The 17,792-nt window shown below is 43.2% G+C and overlaps 1 protein-coding gene across 2 annotated transcripts in view; it reads right to left on the bottom strand.

The window, feature by feature from the left end:
- The window catches only part of RAP1A (RAP1A, member of RAS oncogene family), a 20,196-nt gene extending 5,087 nt beyond the window's left edge, over positions 1-15,109 (bottom strand). The window contains exons 1-7 of one of the 2 annotated variants that reach the window (XM_010020056.1): positions 15,029-15,109; positions 14,020-14,029; positions 11,192-11,258; positions 8,183-8,251; positions 6,737-6,793; positions 4,945-5,085; positions 430-561 (exon numbers count right to left, since the gene is read on the bottom strand). In XM_010020056.1, coding sequence (XP_010018358.1) covers positions 430-561; positions 4,945-5,085; positions 6,737-6,793; positions 8,183-8,251; positions 11,192-11,248 — 456 coding nt within the window. In that variant the 5' untranslated portion in view covers positions 11,249-11,258; positions 14,020-14,029; positions 15,029-15,109. Of the gene's footprint in view, positions 1-429; positions 562-4,944; positions 5,086-6,736; positions 6,794-8,182; positions 8,252-11,191; positions 11,276-14,019; positions 14,030-15,028 lie in introns of both variants that reach the window. The other variant, XM_010020057.1, reaches the window with a different exon arrangement.
- Between the last annotated feature and the right edge of the window lie 2,683 nt (positions 15,110-17,792).

The raw sequence follows: 17,792 nt of genomic DNA on the forward strand, positions 1-17,792 counted from the left end.
AAAAAGCAAATACTTCAAAAACAACAGCCAACACCATGCAACACGACAAGTACAATGGGGCATAATCCATGTTCTGAATAGCAGCAGCGGTTATCTTGAAAAAGTATACTTTCCAGATAAAGTTTATCTAAGATAAGAGTCATCCAGTTAACTGGGCTTGCTCAGGACCCTCTGCAATTCATGTCCCCTGATGCAGGCCATAGAAAGCACTTACCTGGCGAAGTCACCCACCCTTTACAGAGAAAAAGGAGATCTCCTTAGAACAAGCAGAAATCAGTAGCTAAATACACTGCATCACAAGCCTTTCTTAGGCTGAGACTTCAGAATCATCCTGAATCTTCCCAATTAAGAAATATTGAAGGATCACATGCTGATTTAATGCAGCGTTCATGCTGAAGGAGGAAAGACAAAGGAACAACTGAAAGTTACCTCATTAACGTTGATTTTAGACTTTGCAGACGATTCTAGAAAGGCACAGTTACACCACTGTCTTGCTAAGTTTTGACCCTGTTCTTTGCCAACTACAAAATCACATTTATTGCCAACCAGAATCATTGGAACCTGGAGAGGAGACAAGCAAGAACAAGAGATACATCAGCAATTTAATGTACAACATTGTGGCTTACAAAGGCATGCGAGGAAGGAAATAAAGACAGTATGAATGCCAGCCAATACAAATGAGAAGTTCAAGGGAGCTGACAGAGTAGAGTGGAATTTAGATGTCTGCTGGGAAAAGGTTGAACAAAGTCCATACTATTGACACCCTGGTTCACTAAGAATTAAACACTTGGAGGACACTATAAAATCAAACAGCCGTATTTCAGCACAATCTTAAACTAGTAAAGTTTCATTTTCAGGAATCTACATCCAACACCATTCTAGTAAAAAACTTAACATACTACTGAAATGTAGAAAGGTTGGACTTCATGGTCTTAAAGGTCTTTTCCAACCTATTTGGTTCTATGATTCTACGACTTTCATGTGACAGGATGCTAAATTGTCTGCCAACATAGCCCATTTCAGACAACAGCACATTCAGCACGTGTTTGAAGACATACATTCGATGTTTCACCCCTTTGACTTGTCTTGTCAACCTGTTGTCAAACCACACGACAATAAATGGAAACACCTCTGAAAAGCTCTGCCCTGGACAGGGAATAAAAAGGAATAACCTTGGGTAACCAAGAATCCCCACAGCCCTGTGCACAAGAACTGTGCCTTTCTCATCTCAATACAGTGTCTTATTACTGACACGGTTTGCATACACACAGAGAAGAGGATGACAAACACTGTGTTTGATATTTACTAGCTTAGAATAATGACAATTTCCAACGAGTGACCACACAGCAGCTCAGAAAGCACAGTGCTTCCAATAATCAATCTCCTGCAATATTAAACCAAACACCTGACAGAATCACAGAAAGGTTTAGGCTGGAATAAGTGATTTCAGAAGGCGTTCTCTGCTTCTGGAGCAGCCTCTACCGCAGCTGTAACCCACCAACACGTCACAAATAGGTAGAAAAAACCTTAAACAAGCCAATAAAAACACTCAAAGCACCCAAAAAACCTCCACCAAAACCACCTACCCTAAGGTGCTGCTTCCCTTCCACAAGATTACAGCAGGGCCCTCTTGTAGGACCCTTCCCCAAGGCTACAGTGGGACATGGCATAACTCCCCAGCTCCAGCCCATGTGTTCTCACAGCCAGTTTGGAGATAAGATACCCAGTTAAGGACTTCCTGCTCCTGAGAACTGTGGGTTATGTATGGATTTTGGAGCTTGCTTTGATGACCTGCATCTCAGAGACCTCAGGGGATGATACAGGCAGAGCAAAGGTGGACTTTGAAGCATGAGACCATAGATGATGTGCAGGACGCACTGCGGTGCTCTGTGTGCACACAAGAGCATCCTGTTTCTCTTATGCTACGTAGAAGTAGAAAAAAACCTAAAGAACTGCTGATAATGGGTGTGCACCCCGCTCCATTTCCTGAAGCATTTAATTCTTTGAACAGAAAATGAGTACTTTCCAGCTGGAAAATAAATTATCATCCACTTCCTCTGGCAATTCACAACACGCTGTATGTTTTTAATCTACTTCAGTGTTCATATTTATAGTCTCTTCCAGATTCAACTACACCCAAGATCCATTTTTGTATTTAAAACTCACAGCCATACTGATTAGAAAATGATCACATTTTTATTTTGAGGAAAATGAGGTTTACTTATTACATCAGAAACCTGAAGTCACAATACAGATAAAGGCATAGCCAAAAGCATCTTATTTCACATCAGAAAGCAACGGGATATTTATAACTTTATTGGCTTAATCCCACTATTACTATATCCCACTATCCAGTTGTCTAGATAGTTAAGAGAAATTTTCTGATACCAAAACATAAAAATGTGTTTTGAGCATGTTCAGCAAAAAAATAAAGTATGTTATCATGTGAAATAATGGAGAAAGAAAAGTGATATTTAGATAGTTAAACAGTTCAGGTTTGAAAGATGCTGCATAAGGTTGTTTCAAAAGGTAGTAACTATTAATTATAGAGCCAAACCAGAGTTTGATGAACTTTCGATCATTTACTATTTCATGCAGAAGATTCGAATTTAAACTTTGTTAGATGTACTTATTTAATGGCTTAAGTACTAGGGTGTTAAGAGACACGTTCTGAATCTACAGGAAAAGAGTGTGTTCTCCTCACTCAGCAGAACACAGCTGAAACGTTCAAAAGGTTCTCAGGGCTTGGATTCAACAAGTAACATCCCCCTAACACAAAACAGAAATGCCTTTTAATAATTAAATCAAATCACTGCAGTAAAAACGAAAGCAAGTCCCTGTTGCCCGATGAACTTGACCAGCTTACGGTGCAAATTCCCCTCTGGCAAGCACAGCCGAGCCAAGCGCTGGGCTCTGACCAGAGGCTAATAAAGGACTCGTGTTACCAGGGATTTACACAAGCATAATCCCTACCTAAATGGAAATCAGTTTTGCATAAATAGAGGTTCAACTTGTTAAACCAAGGAGGGAAACAAAGCCATTCAAAACAAGGTAATCAGGATACGGGACAAAGAAGATCCAAGGGAAAGCAGCAGCGTGGGGAGGGTGCCTCTAGCCCCAGAGGAGCAGAGCTGCGGGCTGGGTTCATCCCACCCCGGCGTGCTCAGCTCATTGCTCAAACTGCATTTTCCTGAATGCCTATTTAAATACAATACACATGGCTTAGAGAGGATTTGGCCTAAATTCATGTCCCAGCTCTGTTTGCCCGTTTTACAGTGCAGGAGGGCTGCACAAAGACAAGGGCTGTGCGTGAGAGGATGCTGTGGCTTCCACAACCCTGCTGGCAAGCACCAACACAACCCAAAGCAATCAATGTCAAACGCAGAAGCTACCTTTAAGCTGTCAGTGTAAAAACCAAGCATTCTTTTCCATTATCCTCAGGGCAAACCTTTGAATACATTACCAACTGCTAGGCAAAAATAATTTCAGCTTCTTTTGGAGGAAGTCTACACATAAGGAGTTCCCACACATCTCCACTAGCCACAGGGCTCCCTCCAGCCTCACTACATCACACGCTTAGAAATCAAAAGCCTGCCAAGGAATTCCAGTTACAGGAGCTGGGGCCTGAACTGGAAATACAGTAAATGGTTTTCTTCTGTCAAACAGGACTGAACATAAACTATCCTAATGTCTTTTTTCCTTACTTGTAAGTTGCCCAGAGAAGCTGTGGCTGCCCCATCCCTGGCAGTGTTCAAGGCCAGGTTGGACACAGGGGCTTGGAGCAACCTGCTCTAGTGGAAGGTGTCCCTGCCCGTGGCAGGGGCTTGGAACTGGATGAGCTTTAAGGTCCTTTCCAACCCAAACCAGGCTGGGATTCAATGAAAACTACAGCCTTGCGTCACTAGCTAAGACTCTTCTCAGCTAAGACTAGGTAAGTCTCTTAATGATGTAATTCATTCATCCTCTGGGTTACAGATTTTGTCAAGAAACAGAAGGAACAAAGGAAACTGTTGAGAGTTTAAAAGCCTTGGACTGTGAGGGTGGTCTGCAGAGTGGCATTACCATTCACAGGGACAGACAGGTCCATAGTGCAAAGCTGAACCCTCCCTGCTCACACGTGCCTGTCACGGGAGCAACAGACCACAGCCACTAACCCTTCAGCATCCTCCTTTCCTTCAGAAAGGGATAAGCATGTTTTCATACAATAATCCAAAATCCCATAAAAGCTTTGGTTCTGATGGTTTTGAATGAAGCAGAGCTCACAAACCAAAAGACTAACCCTACTGACACTTCAGTTACAAAGCGGAGTTTGGTCAACAAGCTGAACGCCTCCTTTTTCTTTGCACTTCAAGTGCATCAACTTGAATTGTGACTCTCATGCATGCAGACAGCACAGAGGGCACTGTGGACAACATTGCCCTGCTCCAGGACGCCAGAGACCTTCAGGAATCATCCTGGCTTTGTAGCTGAGTTTCCACTTCATACATTTGGGAAAAGCAATGCCAGCCCCCATTGTAAAAGAGCTGCAGATCTACTAAGAACATAACTATTGGTATGTTCTACTGCTGTTTTTCCTTAACTTTGAGGGAAATAAAGAATTGCTAAAGCACAGAGGAAGAAGGAAATGCAAATACTGGAAAACAGTTAAAAGGAGGGAGAAATAAAGAAGCTGCTCTCCATCAACTCCCACCATTCCCAAAGACTGTAAGACATCCATAAAGCCTGGAAATGTGAAAATCTGGTTTCATTATACCCTTTAGCAGGTGTCAGACCTCAAATAACAACACTGAAAATAAGCAACACCACTAAGAAAACTTACCTCAATATAAAACTTTGCTGTACAGCAAAGGATATTCTCCAAAGGAAATCCTGCTCACAAATCCCTCTATGTTTTACTTACAAACCCATTTTAACCATCTGCAGAAGAGAAGATATTCTACTTACATCTTCAGTGTCCTTAACCCGTAAAATCTGCTCCCGCAGGTCCTGTAAGTCATTAAATGTGGACTGTGCTGTTATAGAATATACTAGTGCAAACCCTTGGCCGTTCTTCATATAGAGATCCCTCATTGCTGTGAATTGCTCCTGCAATCAAATAGTTTGAAGAGCAATTAGCTAGTGAATGCAGTTAATGAACATTTACAAAGGAATGCTTTTATGGTAATAGAGACATGAATATAGTACTGTACAGCATGCATTTCCATTGTTACTCCTTACAGAAATCCACCAAAGCATGCAAATTTGATAAATGCATTAACACATCTCTTTAAAATCTCCCCAACAGAGAAAAAGGGTTCTTGGAAAAAAATAAATGGGAAAAAGACCAAGAGCAGCAATAAAACTCTATCTATACAGACTGTTGTATGCCCCAAGCCATAATACAAGGTGTTAAGATTTGGCTGACATATTTTCTAGTGCTCTTCCACTTATTTTCTGATATGGTGCTCAGCATGAGTCTGCCATCAGGCCAATTTCCCCAGGCAACAGATATGGAGTAGAAATTCAATTTCTGCTCTACCACGATATTGGAACAGGCCTCTGTGTCACAGCCTCACTATTTGATTGTGAGCACAACAGGGTGGGAAGGCCCTGCCTGCTCACCCCTGAACATACACAACTATACTCATCTCTAGCATGAAAATGGCTTAAAGGTTCAATGCAACGAAATGCAAGAGCAGGCTGGAAAATCTGTACCAGATGAGAGGTGCCTTTGTCCAAGCTTGTCAAAGGAAGCTTTACCAGAACCATGTAACAATGATTTCTGCTTCCACGCCTTTGCAATGCTGTTAGTAATTTTCAAAGCTTTCTAAATAAAACTAACTTTTAGGAAGCATGTCCTCCCCTGTGATGTGCACTCAACCATTACAGGGCTGTTTGTTTGGCAGCAGGACTTTGCATGGTGGTAACACTGGTATGGCAAAAGGAACTGCAGCTCAGCCCCGGCTGCAGGCTGAGAGGATACGGGCCTCCTTGAAGCAGCACAAAGCAAGAGCAGGAAGATGCCACCCAGGTAAGGAGTATTCTGAAACCCTCTCCATGTCGGCTGAGGAGGCAACCCCTGTGTATTGCCTGAAAGTGGCTTCAATCTGTGCCTGGGTATTCTGGCCACTTGCAAAATTAACATGTCAAATTATTCTGTATCAGTATGTTGATAGCGGGATGCTGGTGGATGGCAGTGGTGAGGGGCAGGGGAACCACCAACCCGTGTGTCCCAGCACTGAGGCACCAGCTGGGGAATGGGTTCACTGTGGTGCTGGCGGGGCTGCAGACAGCTTTCACCACACTGGGGTTTGGGTTATTTAACAAAATCATTCAATTTAAGTTACTGCAGAGAATCACAGCTTGGTTTGGGTTGGAAAGGACCTTAAAGCTCATCCAGTTCCAACCCCTGCCATGGGCAGGGACACCTTCCACTAGAGCAGGTTGCTCCAAGCCCCTGTGTCCAACCTGGCCTTGAACACTGCCAGGGATGGGGCAGCCACAGCTTCTCTGGGCACCCTGTGCCAGCGCCTCAGCACCCTCCCAGTGAAGAGCTTCTGCCTCAGAGCTCATCTCAATCTCCCCTCTTTAACATCTGCTTAAAGCCAGTCCCTCTTGTCCCATACCACAGTCCCTTGCAGATGATGTACTGGTTTTGCTTGGGCAGAATTATACTAGTATAAATTCTATTCTTAATCTCTCATGTCATTCTTAACCAAGAAACTCCACACCAATTAGAAAAAGAAATTATACTTACTGTCCCTGCTGTATCGAGGATCTCAAGCATACACTGTTGACAGTCTACTTCCACTTGCTGGGGAAAAAAGGGAAGAGACAGTTAAAACTGAAATGGGACAGGCAAGAGGAATCTCAGCTTAATTTTCCCTTGTACCACAAAGCCAGCTCTTTCCCAGTGCTAAGAGAGGCGCTGCTATTAGAGGATTAGTTATACCCCAAGCCAGGCATTTGGGTCAGCTCACTTATGCTCCAGGACTCTGGTGATTATAAAGGCTTAGATGAGCCACTCATTGTAAACATCTCAACTTAAGTGAGCTCATAGACATCTCAACTCAATCCACACTAAAACTCAAAGGACCTTAAACTTCCATTTTTCTTTGCTGCTGGGATGAAGGGAGTAAGGAGGAAAAGACACAGCAAAAAGGTTAGTGATCCTCACTGTTTGGCTTAGCAAATCTTCCACTTACTGAGCAATGTCTCAAATCCAACAAGGGTAATTCCAGGCAAGTCACATAAATTTAACAACTGAACTCAGACCACAATTTACATTTAATTACCACAGGCACAAATGTCAGCAGTTTTTGGTTTATGTTTGGGTGCCTTTAATTATGGTAACACTAATGCTAATCTGTAAAACAATGGGTTGCTTGACATCAATGGAGTGAAGAAAGCAGCTCTGTTGATAGAAATGCATAACATGACAGTGTCAGGGATCCTGACAAGGACTTCTACTCAGCAATTACAAGCCTGCGTCCAAAACAGCCATAAAGAATTTTATATGCCTCCAAAGCAAGCAGAATGCATTTGAACTAAATGGCAAAGCAGCCATGGTATATAGCAGCTTCTACAGATAGCAAATATTGGTATCTTTACGTTTTGAAGTAGTAATTCTATGTCAAATTACAGCAAAGAGATCTGAGTAGCAGTATGCCCCTTGTTTGGTTGAGTTGTTCCTATCCCCAGGCATCAAGCAGAAGCACTGGCAGGAGATGGGCAGTACACTCATCTGCCAGCCACTACAGCTCACATTTCAGTACAAGTGAAGACACAGATGAAGACTGGAGAGATGCAGCCTCCAACTGCCTCAACTTGAGTCACCAAAGATTTAAAGTGAAAGCCCTTGGTTATGCAATAGCAGAGATTTAATCCTCCTGATAAACACAACTAAGTTAGGGAGCAGCCCAATGAACAGCAAAATTTGTCATTCACCAATAATTCAGCTTTATAGTCTGACTGCATTCAGACCTTAAGCTAGTAAAGTACTCCATAAAGCCAAAGGAAACTATCTGAATGAAACCATTTCCAAGGCTGATGCTTTTCTACACATCACTTTCCTGCTGCAGTTTGTGCAGCCATAAGACTTTCTCAGAAAAGAGCCTTTCTCATTCCAATGAGCTTTTGTTCCATTATGAAAAAGCAGCAAGCTCTACAAGAGCTGGAAGAAATAAAAATGCTGTTATTTTACCTTTCTGTATGAATCTTCTATTGTTGGATCATATTTTTCAACAAAAATTCCCTGAACAAACTGTACAGTCTGGGGAGAAAGGAAAGAAGAGAAGAATTAAGTGAACTGAGCACGACCAGTAACATTTACCAAGAAGCACTTTATAAGAAAGTAACATCACAAAAACTACTCAACACTGAAAATTCAATAGTGAGAAGAAGAGAAAAAGACATAAATTTTCATTTCTTTTATATAAAATTTGTGTATTTCCTGTTGTTTTAAGAAGCACTTTGTTCCAGCCCATTTTCAAAGTGTTTTTTGAAATATAAACTGGTTGGTTGCTTGCTTGTTCATAAAAAATGATACCCTCAAAAATGCCTTTATTTTAGTGCCTGTGACTTCAGAAGAATAAAAATCACCACATTTGGAAGGCTTGAAATTCAATCAGAAGAACAAGCAATCTCTACACTGTGGAAAATCCACATTTCAATTCAAATCACAGCAGAGTTACATGGAGCTACTCTGGATTACATGCCCAGGGCACAGACAAATTTCAGAGCAGCAAGTTCAATCTGGAGTGTCTCCAGATACTCAATTTGTATTAACCCGTTAAAGGAGGAGACATCATTCATTTCAAAGAGGAAGTCTTTCTTCCTGTATGTAATTATCCAAAGTCAATCTACTCTAAACACTTCTCATCAAGTTGTCATTCGGACGTGGCCCATCTCTGGATGTCCAGGCTCTATATGTGACCTGCTTTGGCTCCTGTCACTGCAGCTTTACTTATCCTCTGCAAGGCAAAGCTTTTTGTTCCTTCTCACCCCATGTCTCCACCCTCTTACCTACAATAAGTAGCAATACAGCACAGCGTGTCCCAGGTTTGGTTGATGTTTGTAAAACAAGGTGGTGGTATATAAAACTAAGTGCTAAGATCCCAGCACTTAATTCTGTCTCTTTAAAACCACAAACAAGTGTTCTAATACAAATTCTGCAAAGTCACTACCTGTTTCGAGCAGCCGTGTTTTGTTTGGACAGAAGGCTGAGATTTTTCTGCAAGAGGGTTCACATTTGTCACACAAGTACTTGCAACCTTTCAGAGTGGCATATGCCAGATACAAGCAGAACATCGCGCTGTGTGCTGGCAACTGAGCAGTTCCTCACAGTTTGCTTTCTTTTAACATAAGAAGAGAAGATCTCCAGTACTACCTCATTTAAAAATCATCCTCTATCACTAAATAAAGCTATTTTACACTCTAATGATCAAAGCCTTTGCTTCTCCAATATTTACTTGTCACACTACATGGTTGTCCCAGGCTGCCCTTTAGATAACAAATCTCAGCAAAATCATTATAATAAGATACCAGAATTAACTGGTGTAAGACAACTGGATACTCTTGGCAATACATTTTATCCACTGACACGTCAGAAGATATTTACCCTTATTAGGAAAGGGGAGAAAACTACCATACAGGAAAGAAAGAAACTGCAAAATAACTGTGCCTTAATACCTGCGAAGGTTTTTCTGCTCTCCTGCCATCATTACCCAAAGGCACAATCAGCATCGTACTGGCACAGAAGAGTTAAAGCAGTAAGGAGGATTTGCAGTGAAACAACACCATATTGTAATCTACACTCTCAATGAAAACACAGAGCTGAACACCAGCCTCTTTGTTAGGCAGTTTAGCTTACACAGCTCGAAGAAAGAAATTTTAAAGTGACCTCTCTATGATTTTAAATCCCACCTTATAACCTCTCCTTGCTAATGCTTGTAATTAAGCAGGCAGTCACCTTGAAAGCTAAATATTACTCACTCTTAGCTACTAATTGGCACTTACTGTGTGCTGTTATAAACATAATGGATCCATGTTGCATATGAATTACAATATATGCTTACTTAGCACCTAGGCTGTCAAAAAGAATTTAACTTTTGTTTACCAGGCTAAGTATTTGCATTTCAGCTATTGAAAAGGACACTGATGGATGCTGACTCAGACCACACATCACAACTAAGGAAATTCAAGTATGTCAGATGCTGAGTAATTTTTATGTACAGCATATCAATAAGTGCCTTATTTTACCTAGTGAGCAAAACATCACATAACAAAAGCAAGATACTCAAACAAGGGGATGCTGGTGCAAAAAACAATATGGATTGCTTAGAAGAACAGAATATATCAAACCAATTTTACACCTACATCTTGTAAAGATTAGGAAGGGATCCCTGAGAGAGTACATCAAATTTGACAGCTAACTGAATAATCTTTCCTCATGTTCATCTGCAATATACCAAGATTATTAGGAGCCCATTTCAGTAGAATAAACAACAGTGCAACAAGCAGTGTCTATAACATGAAGGGCTGGTCAGCTATTATCATCTGCTGTGAAAAGGAACACAGTGTAGTTCCTTGTTTTAGATAACTTTACACTTGACCAGTTCTTTGCCTTTCTTGTTGGAGTGAGCTGCTTGACTGATCTGTGATAAATAGGTGACAGAATTCTCTCTTACAATGCTTTACTATCAACTCTGCTATGTAAACCTCTTATTAGAAACCACCAAGTACTTAAGGAGTGCAAAGTGTCATCGCTCTGTGCTTAGCCCTCTGCACTGCACACGCTGGCGGTGACTTCCTGTTTTCAGTCCAGGCTGCTCATACAGGTTCTATCCAGGATGGCAAACAAACAGCCTTAACATACACAAGGCTGCAACTACCCCTAAACTCACTGCCTTGCATGGCCACACTTCGCTCGCTGTTCTAGCATAGGTTAGACTTTTAATACTTAGATACAGCCATTCAGTCATTTACAGTGTTATACCATGCAGGAAGCAGAAATGAAATGCCAACTCTTGTAACAGTGATAAACCACCTGCTGCTTCTCCAAAACCATGACACACATTCATAGCAGTGTAAAAGTAGCTACATGGAAGTCACTACACAAATATCGCAATGAACTTAATTAAATGGGCCTATCTCATTGCAGATGATGCTTGACGTTTGTGTAATGGTTTCAGAACTGCTTCCCAAAACTCACCAAAGCAGACTTGCCCACACCTCCTGAACCAAGGACCACTAGCTTGTACTCACGCATGGTGTGGTCTGTTCAAATAGTGACGACCTGGAAAGCAGGAAAAGAGCCAACAGTTAAAAGCTTACCCTGAATTTGTAATGTGTACAAATTTATGGCACTGTCTTCTGAAAGTAGCAACACGCTCCCCTTCTGCAAGCACTCCTGAGAGCAAAAAGCTCCTTAGTAACAGCTGTGGGTTTTTAGTTTTCCACCTGAGCACTCAAGTTTAGATGGCTGCTCTGACAGCCTAAGTATGTATGAGGTGCCCAAAGCTGGACTTGTTAGCCTGCCGGGGCTTGGAGAGGAAGAGGATGAATACACCATGGCACAAACACAACGCGGCCGCACACACACGCTCCCAGCTGCCTGTCCTCTGCATTCTCAACATTTTATAGCAGAAAACAATGAGTATCAGACCAGAAAATGACATCAGAAAGATGCAAGTAGAGAGGTTCCTTTCTCCCACCCAGCCCCAGCAGGAAAGGATGTAGGTCAGTATTTTCTCTCTGGAAAAGGTCAGGCCTAACGCATGCCGGCCAAGGCAGAACCTCTCTGCTCGCCCAAGCAGGGACTCTGCCTTTTTATGGCAATCTTGCAACTCCCTCAACTCACAAAGAGGCACCAGAAACCTTCTCATTCTCCTCGAGATTCCCTGACAAATAAGGCAAATGACAAAGCTGGTGATAAACATTTTACACTATGTTTATAGTATAAGCCAGGCTGGGCTGTCCCTATCAACCCAGCTCAAGCAAACAATGACCTCAGCAGCTAATTATCTTCCCCCCTCTTCCCCCAGCAAGATAGCGCTTTCTTCCCAAGTAAGGCTTTAGAAACATGAGTGCTATGAGGCTGGGCAAGCTGCATTTCTCCAAGGCATTTCAAACCAACGTTGCCACAGGATTTATGGGTTAACTGGCTCCAGTGTGAGGACTGCTTTAGAAATAAATACATACTCCAAGTAGTTTGATAGAGAAATGTATTGCCTTGTTGACTACCGTTAACAACAGCCTGTGAAGAACAGGGATTGTATTTTATGGACAACTCCCTGACAATCTGTGTCTTAAGTTTATATAATCATTAAATCAGGACTGTTTTTTCCCCTCCTATCATTTCAATTCCCAAGGGAAAGCTGTAAAACAGAGAGTCAAGAGGAAACCCACGTGCTGCCGCGCACCCACAGCTGCTGAACACGTTACTGGAGACCCTGCCCAAATATCCTACTTTTAACTCTCACTCCTCAACCACAGTATGTTTTATGTTCTAAGTGTTTAAATAGAAGTAAAAAAATCCCTGTGCAGCTGGAGAGGGGCATACAAATTCTGCAGTTCATTCAGCACGCCTTGAAGCTCGTTTTTAAGCCAGAAATACAGGGCTCACCTGCCCACGCTGAGGCTTTCGTCAGTCACGTAACCAAGCTGCCCTTCCCTCACCCAAGCTTTAGAGGGGGAATAAAGCCAAAGTTAGCAGCAGCAGCCCTTAGTTTTAAGCACCTTTGTGTGGTTTTTCTTCAACTCTTGTAGCCTGCATGAGCTGCAGTTGCTTAACTTCATAGAAACTGTGAAATGAAGTCAAACTGAAAGGGATTATCTGGAATGGTAACTTTGAGTATCTGAAAGCAGAGCAAGCAATATCTATGCACTCTAGTACACTGACAACGTTTTTGGTTAGAATTCTGGCAGCTGTAAGCTCTTCTGCTTGAAAAGTTCCCCAAGAAGTAACATTCACTTCCTTCCTTTCAAAAATCATGATTTTGCATGGGAAGGAGAGGGGAATTCCAAACAGCGACGATTTTCCCCTTGATGAGCCTTAGGAATTAAAAGGCAATGCATTTTTTACAAAGTATAAATGCAAGTTATTAATCCTCTTCATGTTCCTACAGTTCCACAGCCTGGTCCATCTAAGCAAACCCAGAAAGCAATCAAGCTAAGGGTTAAATTTAGCTGTGAACTCTTTCACTTCTTATTTATAGTAAAAATACTTGTGGGAAAGTTTCAGCTGGGAGTAGTACAAGACCAACTTCTCATTTCTCCTCTACAGTATTTGCTGATTTTTTTTTCAGGTGCAACAGGAAACCAAGATCCTGAAACTTTCTTACTGAACCCTATTGCTGAGCCTTATTACTGTAAGCCCCACATGCTTTAATTATCTTGTAGCTCTTTCACAAGTATGTTAATGTTATCTGTTTATACAACATGAATAGAGTGCTCAAGAAATTACTATGCTGCATCCTAGCCAACTTTTCATTTGGCAACTATTTATGCCCACCTTAATGAAGTTAGACACAGTAGCATTCATTTCCATCCAGAGCTCTGTGTAGTGGATTCGCATGCTATGAAGCAACGTCTGTGTTTCAAAAGGGAATATTATGGGTGTTAAGTGTTTCTTTCGAGTCAAAAAAATAATATGATCACCAAGAAGTGTAAAAAAATCCCAAACCTTTAGTGTTGTTTTAAACATTGTGAAACTGGCTGCATTAGTTGCATCCCCCTGCCACGGGCAGGGACACCTTCCACTAGAACAGGTTGCTCCAAGCCCCTGTGTCCAACCTGGCCTTGAACACTGCCGCGGATGGGGCAGCCACAGCTTCTCTGCCAGCTCCTCACCACCATCACAGTAAAGAATTTCTTATAAGATTTCATCTAAATCTACCACATTTCAGCTTATAGCCAGCATTAATCTCTTCATTTCTTTATTCTTTAACAGCAGCATCGCTTTGCTGCTACTGTCACCGACACTGCCTGGGGAAGCAACAGAAACATATAGTCAGTTGTTCACAGCATCAGCCCCAAGATGCTCAGCTCCCTTCTGAAGAAAGAAGGGTCCCACCCTGTGAACAGATGGAGAGGTGAAGACGCAGGATAGATGGTTTAAGGTACAAAAGTGAAAGGAAATGCAGGCAGGATGGCAGAAGGACGCAAGCGTAGATGAAGCTGTAACTTGAAATACGGCACCGAGCACCCGCTCACCTGCATCTTCATCCAAGGAGCACTCTCACACTCTCTTAACAGCACGAATCGTCTTTCACCCTGTTGCAACCGAGTGGCTGAATCAGGGGATGAAGAAGCAAAACTCGGGGTATTTCCCAACCAGCGGAAGCAGCCAGGCAGAGGCTGTGGGGAGGGTGGTGTGGGGAGAGCGGACGAGGCCCTTCAGGAGATAAACCTGATGCAAACATCAGCCTCTCGTTACAGAAGTTTCAGCAGCTCATCATGAAGCTTGTAATTTGGGTGATGGGGTGAGAGAAGCAGGAAGAAGACAAGTGAACACAGCACTGGGAGAGAGTGGGTGCAAGAACTTCACACTGTGCACACTGTGAACTGCAAACACCCAAGTAAGATTTAATACACCCGAAGCAGGCAGTTTGTATTCATTAATTTCCCTTTCTCCAAACACTGTGAGTAGCAGGAGGTGCAGATACGCTGCTCAGTGCGAGCAAGACAGTGGTAAGAGCACATGGGTTGATGGTTTTGCTAACTTGATGAAACGCTGGCCAGAACTGACGACACAATCTCCATTAAGAAGAAAACAAAAGACTTAAAAATCAGAGCAGACACATTCTTGACTCAGCCTTAAAAACCCTGGACTGTAATCACAGATCTGTATTTCGTACTCTAGCAAAGGACATCAGGAAAGACAGAACACAAAGCTTCAGGGTTTCTTTTCCCTGCTACAGGAAATCAGATTCAAGTAACCCTTCATTTTAAACACAACACTATACACTTATCCATTCAAAAATTTCCCCAACTGCCTGTGTTTCACAGCTAGAAATTTCATTTGAAATATATTGAGAATATTAAAAACCTCCTACCTTGGCATAAAAGATCTCTCATCAGTGTTAGCAGCCTTACTGAAGGTTTTTCCAGGCTCCCTAACAAGGGACTGAAAGAAAAAGAAAAGAAGAATTAATCAGTTCTCAAATGACAGTTGTATGCAAGCAGCAAATCTTAATAGCAATAAAATACAGTCTGCAGACATGGTAGGAAAAGATTGCCATCACGGGGAAGTCCTCTCAAATCAACTAAATAGCTTGCTTGCTGTTCCTTTACTTCAATTTTGACTGGATTTTTATGTGAAGTTGCCACTTCTGCCCACAATCCCCCCTACCTGTTATCTGATGACTGCATTTGCAAATAGTTCACACACATTTCCAAAGTCTTTTTCCCTTTCCTCTGTCACCACCTTCTACTTCAACACCATGGATTTAACCCCCAAAAATATATTGATGACGACCCTCCTTCAATTTCTGACCATTCATTGTCCAGCTAACCCAAGGGTGGGAATTTTAAAGAGCAGTTCAATGATCAACTCCTACTGAAAGTCAACAGGATCTGGGCTCCCACATCCCTTCTTCCAACTTACTCGGAACCTCCTCCCCGCTGCCTCTGCACCTGCAGCACGCCGTGGGAAAGCATCACCCCTGAAACTCAGGGCAATGTGTTTCTGAAGAACAGGCTACAGATAACAGCTCGGCAAAGATATTTATAACCTGAGTCAGTACTAAATGAGTCAGAAGGCTCGGCTGGACTGAGAGGCGAGGGAGAGGCAGAGCAGAAGGGGAGGAATCTGCTCCTCCGCAGCTCCCACTCACTGTGGTGAAGCTATTCGGGCATTTGGGACAGGCGCTGGTGTCCCACGGCAGCTGAAGCAGGGCTGGAACCACCATCAAGGGCAGTGGCTGGGTGTCCACTGCGTGCTGAGCAAGTGTTCAATGGGCAGGTTTAAACAGACAGAGCCACATTTTAACAGATTAACAGACTCCATCCATTCTGACAAACTGGATTAATCAAACCCTCATCCGAAAGCTGGCTGCTATGGATCTCCAAGCACTCGGGAGCTTCCCATGCTCTCCAGGTTCTTCCCTCCCTTCCCACAGTTTGCTTTTCCCACAGCAAAAGGACAGCTTTCTTCTGTAGTGAAGATGGGCACTGCTTAAGTCAAATCACCTTGTTCCTGTGAACGTTTTCTCCTTAATATACTCTACGGAAGACACCGCTTACAAAAGACAAACCAAGAGCTGGGTAACCTGGTTTGAGGTTGCATCAAGTTAATGCATTTGAAGAGATGAAAACAGTACTTTCTACTATTGAGAATGCAGGAGAAAGCGTTCTTGATTTAATGCAGCCCAGCTTCAAATCACCCCGGGTGATTTTATAGGGGAGAAAGCATCACTTAACTGCTCACAATCAGCATCACCGTGGTAAATCCCCATGACTGCTGCAACACCTACAAATTCAGTTATTTGATGGAATCCAACAGCTCTCTTTGTTATAAGAAGCATACAGCATCTGTACAACTGTGCTGCACCTCTGCAGCCAACAGGAACAATCTCACAGCACACCCCTGCATGCAGGGAGGCTGCACCACACACCAGTGCCAGGCACAGTATCACTGCACACAGGAAACAGAAGCACCAGGCACTGATGTTATCAGGATATCTCTGAAATGAATCCAGCATCCTGTGCTGTACCTCTCCAGCCCATGCATGAGCCCTGCCGTGCCCTGGCCCCTGCTTCCTCCTCCAGCCACACACCACAGTGGGATGGAGAGGGACAGGCCATCCTCCCAGCCCTGCCAGCATAGACATTGCATGTGTGACACTACCTGAAGAGCATCTACAAGCCATGACAGAAGGATGGAGGGGAAGGAGTAGAGTTGCATCCAGCCAGAGGATGCAGCATCTCACCCACCAGTCCTTGAAAGCAGGGCAAGTCCCAGTGTCACCGTCCTCCTGCCCCAGTAACCCTGCTGGCTCCTTGTCCATGTGCTTTAAGGCTAATACTTGTGGTATCACAAACCTTTGTTCAGTAGGGCTGAACAGCAGCAGCAGTGATACTTCAGGCAGTAACCATAGCCACAGCTACCCGCTGCTATGCCAGAAGAGTCCTCAGCCTTTTCTAGGTTCAGACACCAAAGTCTCTCCCCACCACTGAAAGCCTCCAGCTCTGTGCTTGCCTCTGGTTTTAGAGCAGCAGATCAGCATCCACAGACTCGTCTGCCAAGCAAGTGCTGTACTGCAGGAAGCCTCGTACTCTGCTTTTCCCTGTTGACCCCAGCTCTTGCTCCCTGGCCTTGCCCAGGGTAGAAACCAGTGACCACTGCTCCTGATCCTGCAGCTTGGGAAGCACAGACTTACCCCAAACACCGACGGGCAGCCTTTCACTAGCAGCCCAGGCTCACAGACTTCAAGTGCCTGAGTAAAGAAGAAGGGCAAGTCAAAGCTTGGAAAGCCACTGTGGTCCTTCAAGCCCCAGATGAGACAGCCTGGCTTTACGTGGCTACTTCTCAAGAGCATTTCTGAATGCTTCCAAGGGATAAAAGAAGGAATTTTTTCCCTTTTAATGGTAGAATCATAGGAAGTTTAAATGAAAACCAGGTAATTTGGGGTTTGGTGTTGGAGAGCGTCCAAAGCATTTCTATTTAGCAGCTCAGCATCCAGCATCCAAAGCCATGGGCACATGCCACCCTAGAGCCACAGGAATCAAAATGGTTTAGAAACAGGTAACAAAGCTGTTGGAATCCTTGTCAAATATTTCTCCAACTATAATAAGAAGTGAGCCTACAGCAA

This window comes from Nestor notabilis, unplaced genomic scaffold, assembly GCF_000696875.1.
Source record: "Nestor notabilis isolate BGI_N333 unplaced genomic scaffold, ASM69687v1 scaffold17628, whole genome shotgun sequence".
NCBI classification, from domain to species: domain Eukaryota; kingdom Metazoa; phylum Chordata; class Aves; order Psittaciformes; family Psittacidae; genus Nestor; species Nestor notabilis.